Source organism: Calliopsis andreniformis, chromosome 3 (assembly GCF_051401765.1).
Source record: "Calliopsis andreniformis isolate RMS-2024a chromosome 3, iyCalAndr_principal, whole genome shotgun sequence".
NCBI lineage: Eukaryota > Metazoa > Arthropoda > Insecta > Hymenoptera > Andrenidae > Calliopsis > Calliopsis andreniformis.
In genome coordinates this window covers 7,937,117-7,959,077 of record NC_135064.1, presented here as the reverse complement: position 1 = coordinate 7,959,077, position 21,961 = coordinate 7,937,117, and the positions used below count along the sequence as shown (strand labels likewise).

The 21,961-nt window shown below is 39.3% G+C and overlaps 1 protein-coding gene across 1 annotated transcript in view; it reads left to right on the top strand.

Moving 5' to 3' along the window:
- Window positions 1-15,934, top strand: part of LOC143188962 (protein kinase C-binding protein NELL1) — a 92,114-nt gene extending 76,180 nt beyond the window's left edge. Inside the window, exons 4-12 of the mRNA XM_076393528.1 lie at window positions 656-938; window positions 1,955-2,110; window positions 2,450-2,672; window positions 3,406-3,597; window positions 4,743-5,003; window positions 5,245-5,622; window positions 5,886-6,145; window positions 6,248-6,490; window positions 13,981-15,934. Coding sequence (XP_076249643.1) covers window positions 656-938; window positions 1,955-2,110; window positions 2,450-2,672; window positions 3,406-3,597; window positions 4,743-5,003; window positions 5,245-5,622; window positions 5,886-6,145; window positions 6,248-6,490; window positions 13,981-14,736 — 2,752 coding nt within the window. The 3' untranslated portion in view covers window positions 14,737-15,934. The remainder of the gene's footprint in view (window positions 1-655; window positions 939-1,954; window positions 2,111-2,449; window positions 2,673-3,405; window positions 3,598-4,742; window positions 5,004-5,244; window positions 5,623-5,885; window positions 6,146-6,247; window positions 6,491-13,980) is intronic.
- Window positions 15,935-21,961: the final 6,027 nt, after the last annotated feature.

Genomic DNA, 21,961 nt, shown 5'->3' with positions numbered 1-21,961 from the left:
TCGCCATAAAGATCACATTTGGGCAGTGGATAGCACATAACGATTTTTTCATGCTTTATCAAGTCACACAAATGTACGTTTCTCATGGAGAAAACGGAGACATGATATTTTGGATTACATGGAAAGCAGATGTGTTCTTTTTCGTAAGGCAAACAAGACATGCTAGTTTCTGTAACACACGTCGATATGGAGTCTGTGATGAGACTCTGTGTGTATTAGTTAACCCCTAATAATACTGATGGAAGGAAGAAGAAAGGCGGATAGTTCCTGTAGTCCAAACCTCGAAGATTTCTAAATATGAGCTTTTGTGTAAAAAATGATCATATTTATACTTTTAATTTTAATATTCAAAAGTGACTAATTAATGTTAATGTCTTCAAGATAAGTACATAAGAAGTTTGGCTTTGAGGCACTTTCCTTTAAGTTTCCATGTGATGGTTTAGTGTCCAGTATTTCTAGGGCAAAGAATTAAATTTACATATCTAATCCTACTAATCAGTTTTCAAACCAGTTACCTACTATTGAAATTAGTGTGTGTTGATTATCACGTCCTATTCCAGCAAAGTCTGGCTAATAGTATGGATAAGATATACTACCCCCAAAATAGCGTATATTTGAAAACTAAGAAGGAACGAATATTTACTGTTGCATGTAGATATTTGGAGCTGCAGAGCAGCGGTCGTAAGGACGAGCTTCGACTTCACTACGTATCACGCCGGGACGGTACCGTCCACGTGGAGGCGTTTCCTTTCCGACTGGCCGATGGCGCCTGGCACAGGGTCGCCCTGAGTGTAAGCGGCTCGCAGGTCGAGCTGCTTGTCGACTGTCATCCCTTGTACAGGCGGCTGCTTAGGCCTGGACCACCTGACACCAATTTTACCTTGCCACAGCTTCAGCTTTGGGTAGGGCAGAGAAACGTCAGGCACTTTCTCTTTAAGGTACGGGTCGGTCATTTAAACCTTTTGTTGATTCAGGTCCAAGCAGATTCAGTACAGGTTACCGTATAATAATTAATTAAGTGACATAAGTGTTTGGATTACAGAATATTCAGATAGTAAAGTGGTGGATATTAGAATATTCGGGTAGTGGGGCTTCCGATACGTGAGGCTCAACTGTATTTGCTTAACCACGCAAAGTTAAGAGACCTTAGTACCTTACCTTGATTGGGCATAATTAGAGAGGAATTTGGTATCAATGTATTGGTCATCAATCTATTATTCATTCAAATATTTAAATTCTCGTTCACAAGAATTCGTGATTATTTCAAATGCAACGATTATATAACATATGATACTATAAAATTGCTCCTTTCATAATGTTTAACATTGATCATGATAAGCATGAGTGCTAAATTTGCGTGATTCATTTGTATTTTTAGAAACAATTTGATTTAAGTCAATTAAATTCTAGAGTATTATGATTTATTGCTACTGATTGTAAAACCACTTAATCAATGATTAGCCGAATCTTCTGAAATCTGATGATTTAGAATCAGTATTTCTCCAATCTATATTTTAATATAGGCTTTAGCAATTTTGTATCCCACTAATATTGAAGATCCCTATCTTACATCGAATTCGGGCATCAGATAATCTAGATTTAAAACATATCTAATATACACTTGACCTAAACTCTTCACTTAATTAGCTAGAACACTAATAAATGACAAGACTTAATCCACTTTCTCTGATATGTTCTTGAATCGTAAAATTACACACTTGGAAATAGTTCACCATGCTCTAGAATGATCAGTATGTGTCCTAAAATGGAAACTTAAAATACGCTACCGTACATAAATAGCTTCAGTGTAGAGTTCCTTAATCTAATGGGTCCCTACCCTTAATTAGAAACGAGCAGCTTATGAGTAATGAATGAATGAAGTTGTTAAATCACTCATATGACAAATAAACACTTCATCGAACTGAGATAAGTTGGCACTATTTTCGCGCCACAGGGTGCTTTACAGGATGTGAAGCTGATACCAGGTCCCCATGGCTATCTTTCCCAATGTCCTCAGCTCGACTCATCCTGTCCCACTTGCGGTCAATTTTCTATACTACAAAACACGGTGGAACAGCTGATGCATAATCTTAACGAGCTGACACGTAGGGTGAGTGAATATTCAAAATATCGATGCAATAATACTACCCCTGGCAAACAGTTTTCGACCAGATGCAAGACTACGAAGTTCTTTAAAAATATTGTAATTTTTGCAAGTGTAAAATACTATCGTACCAAATCCATTTAATTTTCTCATATATTTTATATTCATACCAAAGTATTTTACATTTCAAAAACTACAATATTTTAAAATAACTTCATATTGTTGCGTTTAGCCACAAACTTTTTTCCAGGGATAGTATTTTCGAATGAACTTGAACCAGTATTTGTTGTACTTAACACTCAACAATAGTTAAAAACTTTGGCTGATTGACATCCTTCTTTTTAGCTAGCCGCTGCAGAGGGTAGAATAAGCAAAGTGGAGGAGTGCGAGTGCCAAAAGTCCTGCAGGGTTAATGGCACTGTTCATGAAGACGGTGCGACCTGGGAGAAAGGCTGTCAGCAGTGTTCTTGCGTTCATGGTGAAATCGAGTGCAGACCAACACCCTGCGCTCCTGTCACTTGCAAGAACCCTGTGATTCTTCAAGGACAGTGTTGTCCCACTTGCCTAAGTAAGTTTTTTTATATATGTATATGGGGGTATCGGAGTCTGTTGCCGAATTAAGACAAAATTATGTCGTTCATAAGTATTTAGACACTTGGGGTGAAACCTGATTAAAACGTACGTTTCCTTATTTCAACCAGTTTTCCTAAATAAATAGTCATCAATGAATGTTAACTAATATCTAGAAGAAATGATACAGGATATATTTTCAAAATCTTAGCAGAAACATGATAATTAGCAAGGAATTTAAAAGTATGCAGTGATCTTCACTATTAATTCAATTCCGTTCGAGAATTTGAGATGAAATAAGTTGTAAAATGCGAGTCAAGTATCCAAACACAGAAAAACAACTATGGATTTCTTTATAAAATGGCTAAAAGGAGATTCCAGAAAAAATATTTTAAAAATTAATTGCCTTAATAGATTGCCTTAAATAATCAATGCCATTATTGTTTGGCGAAGTGCGTATACATAAGATCAGTAAAGTATTCAATAATTTTTGTTCATTTATTCATATAATTCTCAGTAAGTAATTCGTAATAGTTCTCTTAAATGTCAATGACATTCATTGCTAACATAAGTAACAATTTTAAAGAGGCACTCATTAAAACAAACATATGAACTTCTTAAACAAGTTCCAACAAATAACTAAATACTTATGGATGATAGTATATGTTTAATATGTCTATAATTTGTATGTGAATCGTATCTAATATACATTGCACCGTGTTTCCTTTCAGAGCAATGTTATTTGCACGGAGTGATTTATGATCACGGCGAGAAAGTCTCGCCGAAACAGTGTGTCGAGTGCGACTGTTTCGACGGTAGCTTTACGTGTCAGAGGTTCGACACAGAGACGAGGTGTCCACCACTGCCTTGTCCTCCAAGTGAACAAATAAGCGTGGCTGAAGAGTGTTGCAAATTCTGTCCAGGTAAGTTTCTACACGCGAGCAACTCGTAACACTAATCTTTTACAGCAAATGGAACCGTTTGTATCAAATGATGTCCCTTTTGCCTAATGTATTTAAATAACTTGTAACAAAGTAACATCAGTTTTCATTGAAAAAGCAAATAACAAATAATTAATCACATTCATTGCCACTGCTTGTTTAATTATTTAACAAGAAATCATTGCGGCATCTCGCACGATTCATGCAATATTAGACTGTTAGAGTTCTACTCATTCGCCATTTAAGAGAATTAATTAAGTACCAAATGGAAAAGCGATGCATGCCGCGTCAGGAGATCCCTAGGCAAGCTTTCTCCTTCCCCTGCTGTCATTCAGAATGATCGTTTGACCATTAAAGTACCTTGAATGGCTAGCATGTCGAGTTAACAGAAAATTCAGCCCTGGACAGTGGCAATCCAATTCCCTGGCAGCGGCAATCTACCGCTAAAACATTAACTGAACGTTATAATTGAATTTTCTAACTATCTCTCTTCTTCATCTGTGCCTGGCTAACCCAATTTAACCCAGGGGTGGACTACTGCGCGAAGGGCCACAAGTGTCACGCTAACGCGTCCTGCCTGAACCTTCAGACAACCTACGCCTGCCACTGCGATATCGGTTTCCAGGGGGACGGTCATAACTGTCACGGTATCTAATGCTTTCCTCTAACTTAACTCGCTCTCGCGTATTAACCTCTCGCCGTGCTGATAAAAGCGCACGCGTCGACCACGGGTCAATGGGAAATTCTTCGCTGACCACGTGCAATTTCCTATCGATCCTGGCCGTGTGAAATATTTAAACGATGATGTTGACATGCGGAGAACGTGACACGTGTTTGTACACACGGTTCTTCGGTGTACGCATTGAAAAGCCGCATTGTCATTCGGTTGGGATGATCGTGGTTACGAAGTTGCGGTAATGACAGCACCTGTTCCTATTTTGGAACAGAGATTCTCCGAATTTCTTAACAGTCGAGGATTCTATCCACTTAGTCAGTTGTACTAGCTTACTGCAGTTCTACACGCGACTTCGTAACCTAATTACCTATTTCGTGTCGGAAAAGGCACCACTTTCCTTATTTGTGTAATTGGAAGTGATATGAGTTTAAACAATTCCTTGGTACTTCAGACATAGACGAGTGCAAGCAACAAGGTGGTTCCGAGGGCCATCATTGCAACGCTAACACCAAGTGCGTCAATGTGATTGGCTCCTACACGTGTGAATGTCTTCCGGGTTATCACAGAGTCGACAAGTTCAATTGTGCCGAACTTGATGAGTGTGCAACTGGTCACCATGCCTGTGACGAACATGCAACCTGTGTGAATACCGCTGGTAGCTACTATTGTATTTGCAAAGATGGCTACACTGGCGATGGCTATAACTGCAAACGTACAGTATTACATTTTATATTTAACTTTGTTACAGTATCCTAGGAATTGTCCTTCTTGTATTCTTAGTATCTTATAAATATGCTATCTTATATCTTCAATCAGACTAATTGACTCGCTCGTACACAGATTTTATCTGTTGTTACTGAAATTTTCAAGTTTTACTGATCATTTTGACACGACTCTGTCTTACATATTTCTTGCTGTCAGCACTAACAACTTTATATCATCTTTCGATTTAGCTGTCTGCAATCAGACTTGTCAGAACGGTGGCGAATGTGTCGCGCCAGGAAGGTGCTCTTGCCGACGTGGCTATATTGGCAACAGTTGCGAACTCGACCTGGACGAATGCGCTAGCGATCTTCACAGATGCCATCAGTCCTCGACCTGTTTCAACATGCCCGGTTGGTACTACTGTCGCTGCAAGCCTGGTTACAGAAGCGCCCTCCACGATAGCACTCAAGGTACCCAATGCCTTGACATCGATGAATGCAACGATCAAACTATCGAAAGGAGGCACACGTGTCATCCCAGCGCCAAATGTGTCAATACTGAAGGTGGATATGAGTGTGTCTGTCCAGTACAGGAAGATAATCATACTGTGGAAGAATGCAGACTTAGTAAGTGCTGAGTAATAGTTCTGCCACGTTTTATGTAAGCAAATATTTGATTTGATAGACTGTCAATTAGAAACTTTAAATAACGAGTCGGGTACCTACTTTAGATGCTTCTTCCTTCTATTCTCACAGTGTCGTCTATCAAAAACTATACTTAATCTATTAATAATTAATAGTGTCAATATTTGGTTAACAGAAAAATCTTTTCTTATCAATAAAAGATCTTATGTTTAAACTGAGTCAAAACTAGGAATTATTATTAACAGGTTGCTGGTTCGAAAATCGAGAAGTAGAAAACGGAGAGACACTTTCACCAGCTGGAAATCCTTGCAGAAGATGCACGTGTAAGGACGGTGTCATCACCTGCAGGGATCCCATCTGCGACTGCAGCGCTCCAGGAAGTCACAGGGACAAATGTTGTCCACAATGTGACCCTGCAGCGTCCTGCAGACATCAAGAACTTCATCACCTAGTCTTCAGAAGCGGCGAACGGTGGATATACCAATGTCAAACCTGTGAATGCCTGGTAATAGTATTATCCAATTGAAGTCAAGAAGAGACATTGTAACATTGGATTAGCTTAGTCAGCATACTTTGTATTTTACAACATAATTATTTTCTGTTGCAGTATGGTGAAATAGACTGCTGGCAAATGGAATGCCCACCAGTGACCTGCTCTAATCCTGTGACAGAAGAGGGAGACTGTTGTCCTCGTTGCGAGGACGATCCTTGTGCAAGGGAATTGCCTGGAAACGGTACCTCCCTGTCGGTCCTGACCCGACCGCGGCCATGCAGCTACTCTGGGATTATCCATGACAGTGGCAGTTCCTGGCAGGATCCCCATGACAAGTGCACCACGTGCGAGTGCAAGGTAAGGAAGGCGTCAGGCTTCAGTCACGTCGAAGGACGCCGAATCATCGGTCCTTTATCCATGTAAGGGCCGCAGAATAGGAATAGGGGGGTTCGTGGGAGAAGAGAGGCGAAGGGTAGAGAAGAATCGAAGGTCTAGGTAATCCATTAACTAAATATTCAATGTCTTCAAATTTAAAAGTGTGGTTAAGAGTGTACTACAAAATTTATTAATTTGTCCTCGAGACTTGGAAAGATTGTCTCGGTACCTACATGTAAGCTATTTTACTTCCAGGTTCATGGTTGAAAGATAATGTTCACTATAACTATCCTTTTACTAAGTGATGTGCGGTTATTTCGAATGTAATCTGTATAAATTTACGTCTATGAGCAGACAAACTTGTGTCTTTGACAGTTGGATAACCGCGGCAGTAGCTGTATATATCAGACTTTTAGTTCTTCTTAAATCACACTCTTCCTCGTAATTATCGTAAATACATGTAATATTAAAACTGTAAGTTATATATCGATCAACGATTCTTCTTGATTTGCTCTCTTTTCGCACGAAATCAAGAGCTCAAGGTCAGTAAATGAAAATACCGCCTCAATTTAACCGTGGATTTGTCATGTGTCTAACTAGTTACGTTCATTATGTTAATTCGAGGTTACGACCAGTTGCTGTGCGGCAGGCGTCCGGAAAAGAAAAACATTAATGTTCATGATACATGTGGCGGATGACTATCATTCTTATTTTTTCTTGATTTCTCTCTGTAATATACTTCTCTTGCTTAAAATATAACTCCTCAATTAACGTTACCTTGTAAATGCACGAAAACTGTAAGTAATCGCGATAAGTATCATTTTACGGTTAATTTATATTTGTTATCTTAAAAGTGAACTTTACAATATTCTTAGTTTAAAGAAAGAGAGAGGAAAGATCATTTTTTTTATTCAAAGAAAAGTACAAAAATTTTGTAAAATAAAAAGAAAACTATTTTCTTCGAAAAACATTTTTCACTTTTTAACTAAAAACAATGCTGCACATTTAATTGTTACACGCCATTGTATTTATTGCTTTTTAATTGAACTTATTACGTCCGCCACGTGTAAGAAACTAAGTCACACACACGAGCATTTATACCTTCTCGTTCTTTCACTCTTTCTATCTATCTCTTTCCGTCTCTCTTATTTATTTATCGTGTCAGTAGGTAACCCTCGTATAATACAAGGTACCTATATACTGACTGTAATTTCTTTCTAGTATGCCATTTGTTTTTGCGATGTGTATAACGCGAGTCGATTTTTATAAAGCTGTGCGCTAAACTTTTGGTATTTGAGACGCTGAGAGAAAAGTCACCTTAAACTAAACAATGAAACATATTCTAAGTTTTCCGAATTTCTAATATTTAAACTAAATCTGATTCAATATAGAAGGGCCATAATTAAACAAGTATCTTTTCTGAATCAATAAATAGAATCAAATCTACTTTTTCCTCCTTTACATTTGTTGATAATCATGAGAAGAGTCTAAAATTCATATATTTTTCACTTCTATCAATTATAATTCTTGGCTGTTATGGTACATTCAACAAATGAGCTGTTTCCGCTCTGTCTTTTAATCGATTTTTGTGCTACTTATGTGACATAATCTAAAGAAAACAAAATTGATATGAGATATCTCACTAGTGTCACTTGTGAAACTCAAAAGAGAGCTAATTTAGATATATTTTGGATTTACTCGAAATCTACCTTAATTTTACTTCATAGAAAGAGAAAGAAATATCAAGCAAATCTATTATAGACTTAACTTAAATGAGTAAAAAACAGTTAACTGTAATTTCGTTCAGAACTAAAAGGTATTTATGTTATTCAACCTAATCCTTTTTATGACAAATCCACTCCAACTCCTCTCCAATTATTCAAGGTTCTAGGAATGTAAATTTAGTTAATTTAAAAGTAGTCAAATAGAAATCTCCAAGTTCCTAATCCTAAACAAATTGTTTACTCTAGATTATTCATTTTTAGAGACCCCAAGACAAATTGTTTAGGTATGTGTTCTCTCAGCGTCAGCTACCATTGCGTCGTGCTAGTCTTGCCATTATGCGATCTCAAGCTGTATTCACCACTTGTAAATTACTCCAAGCCATTTCTTATGGCAAACACTAGCGTCCGAGACACGTTCAGGGGCGTCCCTAAGCTAGCCTTCAATTAGACATACATGTGTACGTTTCTTTCGTTGGCTGCCTTGCACGCGGCAGTGTTCATTACAATTAGTCTTTTACCTACAGTAAAGGAAGACGAGATATCCTAGATTTCGGTACCGTATCTAAACATTTGTATTGCATGTCTATCCAATAATCGGAGTATTCTCGTTGACACGTAACGTAGTTACAAGAGATATTGTTGTTATCATTCATTTTTTTTCGTAGTAATAATCGTAACACATTTTTGTTTAATCCTCACTTGCCAAGTAGACCAAAAGCTCAATATCTCGGAAGAAAACAGTGCAACGATCTCGAACAATATTTTTCCTCAATCGTGATCTGACGAATCGAAAGCGCATTCGAATCCATACCTCCGATATTATCAATGGTCGGGTTAGTTGACAAAGTGAAAATCGATCGAACACTGCCGCGAGGTGTAAAAACGAGACGCGCATGATCGAGTAAAAAACGAAAGACATGGAATCGGCGATCTCACTGCTTCGGGTCGGCCCTGCATGGATCGTGTTCAATATATATCTGCCTGATGACGATTAATCGAGAGCAGACCCTGACTTCGTGGCGAACGATGTAGCATGACCTGGACCACGTCAATCTGTTCATGGCAGCTTGTAATTTTAATGCAAAATGAAAAATGATCGACACGTTTACGAAAGCAAACGAGTAACAATGAGTAAAACAGCATCAAAGCAACAACAGGTGCTAAAAGGAATAGAGGTAAAGCTTATACAATGATCGATGCAGTTTCATAAGAGGCAAATAGTGAAGACATTTGATAGTTTGAGCTCCATGAACGGATAGACGTGGAGAGGTGGGCTGATGTGCTGAGCAAATACGAAAGTATATAACAAGTGCTGATAACTATGTTGTGAAATCTTTTAACCCCGCCACATTGCCCGTGACGACTAACCTGATAGCCTAACGATGGGTATCCTTGCAGGTGCCGTACTGCGCCCAATTGGTGAGCAATAGCGCGTGTTGTGTGCATCGGTAATCACGTCACTTCTACCTCACCTATAATCTCTTTACCCGCCTCTTCTGTTCTTTTTCCTTTTTTAAAATTATTATTGATGTCTTTTACTGTTATGGTTTATTGTTCACGATTAATTTTCGAGCTCGAGTGCTTTTGTTTTTTCCTGCCTGCTTAAGTAGCCAATACTGCATTTCGCATACAACCTTTTGCTTCTTTTCACCCTTCTGTTTCTCTTCCTTCTCTATGTCAACTGGTTTCTATAGATTCTAGTAGATCGCGTATCTCCCTTTAGAGACCTTTTCGTTCGTTGATCGCCGCACGCTGGTCACCAGGCTTCCTATATTACGTTTTTTTGGGATTAGGTTGGATCGGTGGAGCGTCTATGTCACGTGACTCCGAAGTTACATTTGAAAAATGTTTTATTAGTTATTGGACTTAGAGGTTTTGTTGGCGACTAATGCAACTGTCTGATATCAAGTAAATTTAATTTTCAACTGTTCCAAATAAAGAACAGGGTTTGACTAGCGATGAAACTGTTCGTGGGACTCAACAATTTCTGTATTTACACCAATACAGAGTTTGTGAGATTAAGTAATGTAATTTTTTACCACGAAGAATAAAATTAACATGTTCGCAATCTATAATCTATATGTGTAATAGAGCAATTTAAATGGTAATTTCTGACGACACTGCCATCAATTTCTTGTTAAATTTCTAATTAAAAATTTGTAGTTTTTGTTAGTAATGATACATGTTCTTTACTTTTCTCATTTGATATTTTTAATAATTTTTACTAAACAGGGTGTTCGATAACAGGCGTTAGTAATTTTAAGGAGTAATTTTACATGTCAAAAGAAGACGAAAATTAAGAATGACCTAAAATTGTAGGCACCTAGAATTGTGTCTGACTGAAAACCTATTGTACTGCCGATACGCATTTAACCAAGTGAGATATAGTGCTATCAGTAGAATGTGTTCTCAAGTCAGACAAATTTTACGTGTATTTTAGACATTTTATGAATAGCTAATTACTTGGAAACGAAGCCTAAAACGCAATTTTAATATTATTGATTTTCCTTGTATTTTGACATATGGGATCATTTTTTAAAATTTCTGACATATTTTATCGAACACCACTCTATATTTCGAGACGAATCGGTATGCTTTTGCTGGACTGCGAACCTGTTGAAGGGTACATGTTTAAAAGAAGATGTAAAAATTTAATAAATATACGTTTGTATACTAACTGAAAGATTTCTATAAAGAAATATGTATATACCACGTGGCATAGACTAAACATGACATTAAGTCCAAGAAATAGAAACTCCAAGGGTGAATCGCGAGCACGTCGCATGTTTCATACGTTGGACTCTTAACAAAAATATTCTTGATCGACGGATCGGAGATTTTTCTATTTATTTAAATATTTTCATTAAGCTCTAAAAAATAAATTTCAGTTTTAAAATGCGTTTTCCCATTGACTATGATTCTAATCACAAACTTCTTTCAGTTATCGCTGAGAAAGAAGTTAAAACTTTTTGGTATTAATGTTTGTTTAATTTGATAATTTTGATGCAATTCGAACGATCGATCAAGAACTGTATGGAACTTTTACTCTGGGTACAATGGCTGAAATGCACGTTTAAAGAAACTCGCATGCACCGACTCACTTCACACTCTCATGACAAAACGATTTGACTAACTTCTCACTTAGCTCGCACACACTTCGAGACGCACTGTCTATTGACATCGATCGGTGATATAAAACATTTTCTGACCGGTTTTTATTACTTGGTATCGGTCGGGGCGCACGGCACACGTGGTGACAGACACGTATACACAAGGAAAGAAAAGGAAACACACAGATTACATTTTGACTCGTTTCTATGTCTTTTTTTATTATGTTTTACGTTACACTTGAGCCTCTTTTGCACCCTCCTCTGAACTGCATTCGAGATTCGATAGAAGCACCAAAAGTCTCTTTCTCTCTGTCTATCAAGTGTTTTACGGCAACGATTTTGGCAAAATGTTTTAATTAATGATGTGGTCAAGAAAAGATATGGAACACTATACGTTTATATTTGCCTGTATCCTCGATTTGTGGCATAATTCTTGAGAAAAGGAAAAAATGATGACTTCATGAGTTGTGACATAACACATACTGCAGCCTCGTGATAAAACTATCACACATTGAAAACATAATATTTTTTAAAACAATCAAATAGAAATTTATATTCGTATAATATTGTTATGAGATATACATTGGTTAAAATTTATTCAAATACCTACTATTTAAAATGATAGATGGTAAATTTATGTATAATGCGTACTGTATACAATGAATAGAAAATTCAAAATTTTTGTTTCCTCGCGAGGGTGAGTATGTACATTAAAAATATGAAAAAATGCATTTCTGAACAAAGGATCGCTTTTAGACAAAGATTTCTGTATTTTGTATTTACCATTTTCGGTTCCAAGGTATTCAAATTTATACAATGAATCTAACTAAGATTAAATTGGTTTACATTTTCAAATTTATTATAAACTTATATTCCTCTAACGTCACTTACGTAAAAAATCACTTTGCCAGAATCGAAGCGAAACAGTAGAAGCCCAGACACGTTGTCGTCAGGTGTCAAATACATACTATGGAAATTCATTGTTTTGTCTCCCACAATACCAACAGCATGATTGTCATTAAAAAGTCTTTGTATTTGTAACTGTAAAGCATTGAAAAACAAAGTTTCATCGAGTCACGTGCGATCGAGAGAGAAAGGTGTTGGAGACCGAGATGCGGACATCATGATGGGGTCACGTGACCGTAAGCAGGGCAGATATTCACGTTCACGTCGATATTCCTATCTCCACGGTGGAAACGTGTGTTAGTTCAATGAAACAATGAATTACATATTATGTGGAGGATTACCTAGCCTTACCTTTCGCTATGCGAAAAGTCTTGGATTCGTCATTTCCTTATCGCTTCCATTTTCTCCATCCATCAAATCGTCGATTGTGCGATATAACAACTGCCTTCACTCGATCAGATATACATCATTTAGAGAGATATTGCTAATCTGGTGTGAAAAGTGCTGTACAGGATGATTCCACCAAACATTAGGTAGATATAGTGGATAAAATTGAGAATAGATTAAGAAATTCTAAATTTTGTGCTTTTCCTTTCTTATTATTGTACAGTGGTGCCGGATTAACGATCTGTAGGTTGGGACCATATCTGGACCATTAATGAGGATAGTCCTAGTTCTAAGAATACTCGAATGTTTTTTCCTCAGTTTCGCTTTCACGAGATGGGGGAAGGTAGAATAAGAAACATTAAGTGCAAGTGAAACACAGATTTCCCAACAGGGGGTAACGAGGTTATTGAAACTCGTTATGCGCTACTTAGTTTGTCGTATGTCACTCGGAGATGCCAGTTCCAAGAATTGGTGGGGATAGAAACGGACCGTAAACCTGAGAGAATTGCAGAGCGATACACCAGCACCACTGTACATCGGTTTACTTAAAATATGTAAAATACTTCATATCTTGTTGCTAAAGAAAGATGTACGAGTTACGAAAAACCCTTATTTTGAAAATGATAATTAATTAAGATAATCAGTGTATGATAAGGGACCCACAGTAAGCCAATTATCGATTGTTATTTGTTTACTGATGATAATCTAATCAATGAGTAATACAAAACATTGGACAGCTCAAGTACAGCAATATTTTCTTAGCTTTAGTTAGCTTAACAAATACTCTGTCACACTTGCAGGAAACACTTCATCATTCGTTGCAAACCATACATATAGCCATTTCACGTAAACATGCAAAAAAGTAGTAAAATTCAATTCACCAATACTTGTCAGCTTAGCCAAACAGTTAAAAAGAAACAAGCACTTCAATCCAAAGAAATTCTATCCTCATAGTAAAAGAGACCTTCATCTTGGCCCAAGATTGCCACATGAATTCTCTTCTTGGGTATAGTGGATAAAATTGGGAAACGGAGATAGAAATAAGGACTGCCCTATTGTGGTATGTTGTTAAAGCTTTACTCTGGTCTAGGGACCAGACCTATACCAATAGGACACCCGCGGTTTCTTCCACTATACACAAGGGGGGAATTCGCGTAGCAACCCTAAGGGCTCCGCCCATCCTCTTGTATCGCACATCGCACCATTCGGAAGCACACGCTCGCAAAATTGGCCAAGACTTTTCGTGGCGACAGGGGGATTATGAACGGGATGAACGTGAACGATGAAAGAATGTCGCGTTCTATTGATGGGTGGCTAACCCAATGTCCAACGAACCTCTCCGTAGGACGGGCAACTATGCTGCAGCTACGATTACGGCTGTGCTGGTGATCTGGGCGACGACGGGCAGCAACGTCCTCCAGTCGTTGTTCCTGACCATTTCGTACGCGGTCTACCGAACGCTGCGGGGTCACCGATGGCTGACGGTGCACAGGAAGCAGCTCTATCAGCGGTTACCGCACCTACCGGTAGTGCAACAGTCGCCAGCGGCTACCTCTTGTCGCCCTCGTCTTCTTCCTCCTCCGTCAGCGCCGGCAGCGTCCTTAGGAAGGTGCACTGGACCTTGCAGAACGCAGTCCAACCGAAGCCTCAGCAGCAACCGAAAGACGATCGTCGTGCCAGAGCGCAACAACAGTCAATCGTGGCAACGACCAGGTATCAATTGGTCGCTGGAGGAACGACGACGTCGTCGTCGACGCCTCAACGTGCTACACCATCGCCGACGGCGCCGTCGACGACGACGGCCAAGACTCCGGCCAAGTACGAAGTCAAGTCTCAAGTGTTGTCGCATCGTCAACGCGCCAAGCCCTCGAACAACCTCGCGAATCATCGAAACAACGTGTCTTCTTCCTCGTCCCCGTCGTCTTTGTCTCCACTCGCCATGTTGGTGTCCTCTGGGACAGACCTGGACTCAAACGATCACGATTCGACCAGCAGCACGCCTAGTAACGTTGTTATGGGTGCGGCGTACCGCCAATCCTCGGCCAGTCGACACCGAAGGAGCGACAGCGCCAAATCTGTTGCGCGAGATAGCGCTACTTGAGCCTGACGGTCAGGTGGATAGTTAGAAGAGACAGAAATCAGCATTGGCTAGGCATTCCAGAGGGTGTAGAAGCAGAACAGGGGTAGCCCGATTCGTAGGAGCGAGCGGAGAAACGTTCTTTATGGTCATTTGATCAATTCGATGGATGGTTCGTCGAGAAACATAACTAAAGAGAAAAGGGAATGAGCGGGAGAAAAAGAGGAACTAGGTGGAAGCCTGCTAGATAACGTTGAGTCGATCACGGCCAACGATAACAACGCTCCATGAATGTCCAGTTTGCGGTGGACACTGCAGAAGAGGAGGACATCTCTGTTGGTTCGTTGTGATCATAGATCACCTCGACACTCGTCCATCTTCTACGGATGATCGTTCAGTCCGACAACATAGACGCACCTTTAGAGGGTCACCCGTGGTCTGCACGAGCTGACAGTGGTGACAAGACGCGGTGATATGAATAGTTCAGAGGACGATCGGTGTGAGCTGGGGCCTCAACTTCTAGTCCGTTGTAGAGTCGCGTCCCTTTCGTCGAGCAAGGGTTTTCGAGGACGGTACTTAGCGAAATATCACGGTCGTTCGTTAAGATTCATCGCGGGTGAGTCTACTCACGCTATTTGGGAGTAGTCCTGGTGTTCATGTCCGCGGTAGATCGCGAGACACGCGTGATCATTATCAGTGAACGTAGCGGAGAATTAGGTGCCAAACGCGAACCTGCCAAGCCAACACCAACAGCTTTTCTTCCGTCTTTACGAACGAGAACGATCCAGGATTAAGACGCACGGATTCGACGTTTCCTTCCTCTCTTTTTATTTGAACTTGAGTCGAAAGTAATTCTCTATGCGTCCGTCGTTGTCACCGACTGTCGAACGAAGCCTTCGCGTGGCTGATGGGTCAAGCATAAAATTAGCGGTAACGATAGGCGCCTAATGCGTAGATCGTATAGTTTTAGAACAAGAGAATCGAGAAACTGAGCCGGACAGAGCAAAGACGTGTCTGAGTCTAAATAATGCTTTTGCCATTCCTTTTTCGGCGTAATTTCATTGAACAGGTAGCGCACAATATTTGGGCCTTATAAAGTATATAAATTGTCGATGTTCCGTTATGGAAGAACTTCATAATCGTACTTTCTAGCCGGCGGATCAGACGAGAAAACGTGGCGTCTAATTATCGTAAGGAATTGAACTTAATCCTAACGAGAAAGGACAAAGTTATACATAGGAGAGTTCCGTAATATACTTATAATATATACAAATCTATATATACATTATATATATATAAAATATCTATATATACATGATAATGTATATTCAACGGAGTAACTTGCGAAACATAACGAATCTATCGATGTTGAGTATGATAAATCGGACGACATTATCGACTTATAAAGTATTCTACTATGGATGATCATATCTCGTGACAATATAGATAAACGATGCGATACTAATGAGAGGCTATATACAATCATCTATAGCTCGTGTCTTTTCTGGCGAATATAGTCTACGCTTTCAAGGTAAAATTAAGAATCATTAGGGTATCGAACCTGATCTCGTGGAGACCACGATCACGACGTTAGGGATCTATGGAGCGGTTCAGTTTCTCTGGTTCCCGAACTGTGGCTGGTTTATGCCTGATCCAAGCATCGAATCGTCGAACGCGCGCAACTTGTGCCTCCGAGGTTAACGAAACTCTGATCTACAAATTTCACGGTGAAAATCAGACGTGTCTGTTGATTTGAGATTCATCCCTCTCACTTATCTTATAATGTCAAAGCCATTCAAAGCTCAACGATTTTAAGTTATATTATATCATTGAATAATTTAAGTTAGATTTCAATTATGGAATACAAGATTCTGATCAAAAACACTGTCACGAGTTTTGGCTACTCAGGGTCACTTTATGAACAGATATCAAGGCTAAATCAACTCCCTGAGCTCGCGTATGTGTCAGCTCTAGCTGGGTAAATTTCATGGCTCCCAAGATATACGAGGGGAGAGGTAAGAAGTGTAGTGAAGATTAGCCTTTCATGACCTTAACTAGTCAAGATCCAGGAACTCTATTACATTACAGTTTGAGTGCAGTATCTGATTCGTATCTGTGGCTGTAGATTCCAGGAGAAGGGACTACTGGGGAATTATGGTGAACCTACAGGTTTTACTAAGGATCTAGTGGGTACTTAATATGATTCTAAAGTGGACCTAACGAAAACTTTGAAGGGCTAATAGAAACACTATTAAACAACCAAGGAGGAATATAAGAGTGTCGTAATATAGATGTAAGAGTGTCCTAATAGAAGTGTAGTCAGAACTATTAAGGAAATAACAGAAATGTCACAAGAGAGTCAATAGAGATTTAATTATAATAGTAGCAATCCAAGAGGTGTGTTCTAGTAGAGATCTAATACTGATCTGTCGAAATCTAGTATGAATCCATTGAGAATTCACCGGGAATGTAAAAAAGGTCAGCAAGGGCCTAGTGCAGACTTTTCAAGCAAATAAACAGAGGTTTTTTTAATACACTTTAGAAATCTATTGAGCAACTCAAAAAGGATTGACAATAGTAGAAACCTACTAGACATCTAGTAAAGATCTGGCAAACACCTAATGGCCCCATTGAGAATCTAAACCAGACTTAGTTCGACTACAAATCGTTGAGATCCACGAACAGAAAATAGTCTCCTTGCATCGCTGACACGTCTGATGTTTTACCCTGCTAATTAGGTTTCCTGTTCAATTATTAGTTATACACCGGACGATGAACGTGCCGGCTCGCTCGAACGATTCTTTATCTCGCTCAACCTAACGCGACCACTACGACTACATTCCTCCTTGATTAACAATAAGTAGGCACTAATGAGAGAAACATATAAATATAAATATATATATAAATAAAGAAAGAAATGAATAAATAAATAACTAATTAACTAAATAAATGGATGAGTAAATAAATAAATGAATATATATATAAATATATATATAAAGAGAGAGCACGAGTATATATATATATGTATGTATGTATACATATACGAAGGGAACGGTGAAGTACTCGAGTGACTATAGGTTATAACCAATCTCCTGACGAAAGAAAAGAGAAAACGAAAAGTGTAGAGGCTTGTATAACAATGCATTCGAGAGTTCATCGGTAATCGTTTGTTCAATGTGCAATAACTTAACGGTAACGGCTTAATTTGTAAAGGAGACTTCTATTAATAGCGCGAATCCACTGGCGCTCTACGTCCGATGGAAACTTTTGTTAAGAAACAACCGTATATCGCCTGTATCGTGTGACTGTTGTTCGCGTGATTATTTATCTATTGATTATTTATCATTAAATATTTCTATTACTCAATAATTGGAAGTGATATTGATTATCTTTGATTGCGGGAGTATGATTGAAGTTCACTTAGGAAGCCTTCAGTGATAGAGCTACGGGTTCTCCAACAACTATTCTCAGGTACAACAATGTTAATTTTTTTCAGTGAAATAGTATTTTATATTCGAGCTGTTTAAGCTATTAAATCACCTTTGAATTGATAAGACTCGGTGAAGAGAAATTCGTTAATAGTAATTTACTTAACATTGATTCATCTAATGGCATTACTCCAACAGTTAATTTTCTACTTCGTTTGATAAGAAATTTATTGATTTTGATATTTTTCTAGTTGCGGAAAATTTGTATAATTTTCTGTAATCGTAATATCAAACATTTTTATTTGAAATACTAGTAGCTATTAAGTTAAGCAATAAATGAAATGTATTACCTAGCAGCCACACGATACCAGATTCCAGGCACGTACGAAGTGGTGATTTATTTTGCCTTTACAGCTGTGTCTAACACGGGTGAATACGCGGAAATATGATTTTCTATTATCGCACACATCGCGATCCTAAAGTTAATACCAACATTTCGTTCCCTTTGTTTCGACCATCTTCTTGTGCATGGATAGAGCTCTGAACATTACAGCAGTTAATAGTCCCATTTATAGTTAAGAATAAATGAAAAAGTGTAAAAAGTTCATTGAAGGCAGCCAGCGCATGAGAAAGTCTTACAATGTTCGTTTGTATAGTGGTGTCTCGTTATAAGCTCAGATGTCGTGGTATATTAAAAGCACACTTTCTATTCTCATTACTTCTTCTATACATGTCCTTCTCAGTCCTGTGACAAAAAGTAAAGCTAGCCAAACAGCATATTCATTAAAAGTCGTTTTATTAAAAGCTCAGTTTTCCTCTGAGTATTAGGACTGTAACGAGGCAAAACTGTAAATGGTAAGTTTCCCTTCTATACTATTTACAGTATTGTTTCGATTCAGTTCATGACTTGGTATCAGTGAGGATTTTACAGAATGCAAGCAACCTATTTCTAAAATAAATTTGAATTTGCCATTTCAAAGCAACGATTAGGTGAAGTAAAATTAAAATTCTTAGAACGTCTAAGTACATCATGATTATATCGAGACGTTATGTATACACAAATTGGCGTTGAAATAGTAAAGACAAAAAAGTTAGTGTTGATTCTTGCTGGACAGATTCAGATGAAAGTGCATGTAAAGAACCAAGAACGACAAAAGAACGAAGGAGCCAGGAAATGGTCAAGGGAGCGAAGCTGGAGCAAGCTTGAGCGATGATGATCCGCCTTAAAAACCCTTCGTACGTGCACACAACCTGCACACGTAAAAAACTATAACGGGAATATGGGCGATAAGCGTGCATCGGCCTGAGTAAATCATATTAACTGATAATTAATAAATGATTAATAACGCTGTTGCTCTGATATTGTATATAGACGAGTAATGTTGTAATAGTAACAACCATTAGCGGAACGGCGTACATTATACATATTATACATAACACGCATATTATTATACGATTGAAACTATTCGCCGTGCGATTTTGGCTACTTAACGAACGAATAAACTTAAACAGCAACGTATGTATCGCGAATTCACTGACGAGTGACGGAAGGATAATGCCGACGATAATGACAATGGGAGAGAGGGTGTAGACCTGGTTGTTGTAGATCTACTTTCTAGTCGATGATACTTCGACGACGCATCGAAGTCCAGGGGAAACCGTCGGGCAAAAGTTTCATTTTAGATAAAGTTTGAAGTCAATGCTCAGCTACCACCTCTCTCCCTTTGTTACTCACTCTCCCCTCTTAATCGTTTCTTTTCCCCCTTGTTTCTACTTCTCTTCCTTCGCGGCGTTCCTTGCGAAGAGTTCGGCGCATCGTATCGTAAAATAGCATACAATTAAACTAACGAATAAATAGATCGTATTATCCATTGTATTATTGATATCGTGTTAAGCATTTACGGGACGACTAATCTCGAGGATCGTGAGGAGAGCTGGGAGATCGCGAGGTCGCCCATGGCGCCATCTGCGTCGCCCAGTGGCGACACCTAGGTCCACTAACTACCGATTGTCATGCACGAGACGATGGGACACGCTTGGCACAAAGAACACGTGAGAAAATCGTCACAGATTAACGCATACTGTAAATTATAAGAACTTACTAGACGTAACGCTGCGTATCCCGGACGAGAAGAGGAGACGATGAGTCAGAGTGTCTCGTTGCCAGTACCTCGCGTAATCGATAAATTCCTGTAATTGCACTTTGATACGACGATCGATCGTAGTTTAAGGTATTCTTAGTCACGTTTCAGGGACATTCAACTTTGCAACGAAACGAGAAAGTCTGTTCGATGAAGTCTATCTTTCGGAATGCTTGAGGACATCCACTTTTTCTAAAGTCAATGTGAAAAGATAGTCGCGCCTTCGTTCATTAGGTCATATCGTCGTTCTCGAATTTTCAGAACGCCACGGACATTCATCATCATCATGAACCTTTGCGAGGAATTGACACCCTCGTCTGGCAACGAGCCATTCCCCCGATCATCTGCGCATTGTTCTTCGTTCGATTAGACAAGATAGAGAGACAGGTCTCGTAAACAGGTAGGTAGGGTAGGTAGATCGATAGATAGGTAGATACCTGAAAGCAGGGCGGCGATAGGCAGAGCCGATGTCGTGCAACATAGCGGAACTAATTGCATAGTGTTCATTCGTTATCTTCGTATTTTGCATAAAACCAGAACACAAAACATTATCGAAAAAAAAAAATGGAAAACGACCGAAAGTGGAGTGAAGGAAGGATGGTGAACCTAATTCAGAAAGAAACCTCAAGGACATGGAAAGCGATAAGGATGAAGAAATTAAAAAGCGAACTCTAAATGGACTATCAAAGTAGTTAAGGAATACTGAGATCAGTCAGAGGACTTCTTTTATAGTGTTACCTAATTATTAATAACAGTTTATCGTTACTCCTGACTACTACTAGTACGCCTAATAACTATTACCGAGATAACTACTACAACGACTACTAGTAAGCGCTTATTGAATGAGATTAACGAACATCTACTGCAGCCAGCCTAGTTCCAGTTTAATCTGTGCTAACCGTAGACATCACTAACGTTGCTATCTATTAGCACTAATGTTACTGTCATCGTCACCGTTTCGTTCGATTGTCATTACGTGTGGCCAGTGATCTACGCGCTGCTCCCTAAGATCCTGTCGCCTGAAACTTCATCAAGATTAGCGATTGATATTCCTATGTTAGCGGGAGACAGCTTATTGGAGAGCCTTATAACGAAGAACTGTTTAACGCTAGGCCTAATCTAATGCTAAGCTGTCCAAACTGTGAAACTGTCTCCCTCTCAACGAAACCTCTCTCCACGTTTTCAACTTTCACGTCTGTCGAAGCAGTGGAACCAGGGGAGCAGCCGTCAGACCACTGTGTAATCGAGCGTCGTAAACGACGCAAAAGAAATGAATTAAGCGAAGGGCTGCCAGTGTTTGTCATCGATATACTCACTAGCAGCCGGCGCTATTGTCACTGCCGGGACTATCGTTCGTCATGCGTTGTTTAGTCGATCATCCGATCAGGGTACAGGCGGCCGACATCCGTGGACGTCGACGTTTCTAATTGTTAACCAATGCTACTAACGTTACTTATAGTGTACTAATAATGGATACTGTCGCTGTTACGCAATACTATGGTCGTTTTCGTACACTTGTCAAGAACCGTTGCGGGACACACGTACGAGGGTTCGACACGAGCGTGACTTGGAGGGATGAGCACACTAGTGCCACGTCTGCGCCGCCCTTTTGTACAGGTGTACGCTGCCTGGTGACGTGATGTCGACACATTGGGAAACGTGGAACCTCGCTCTTCCAGC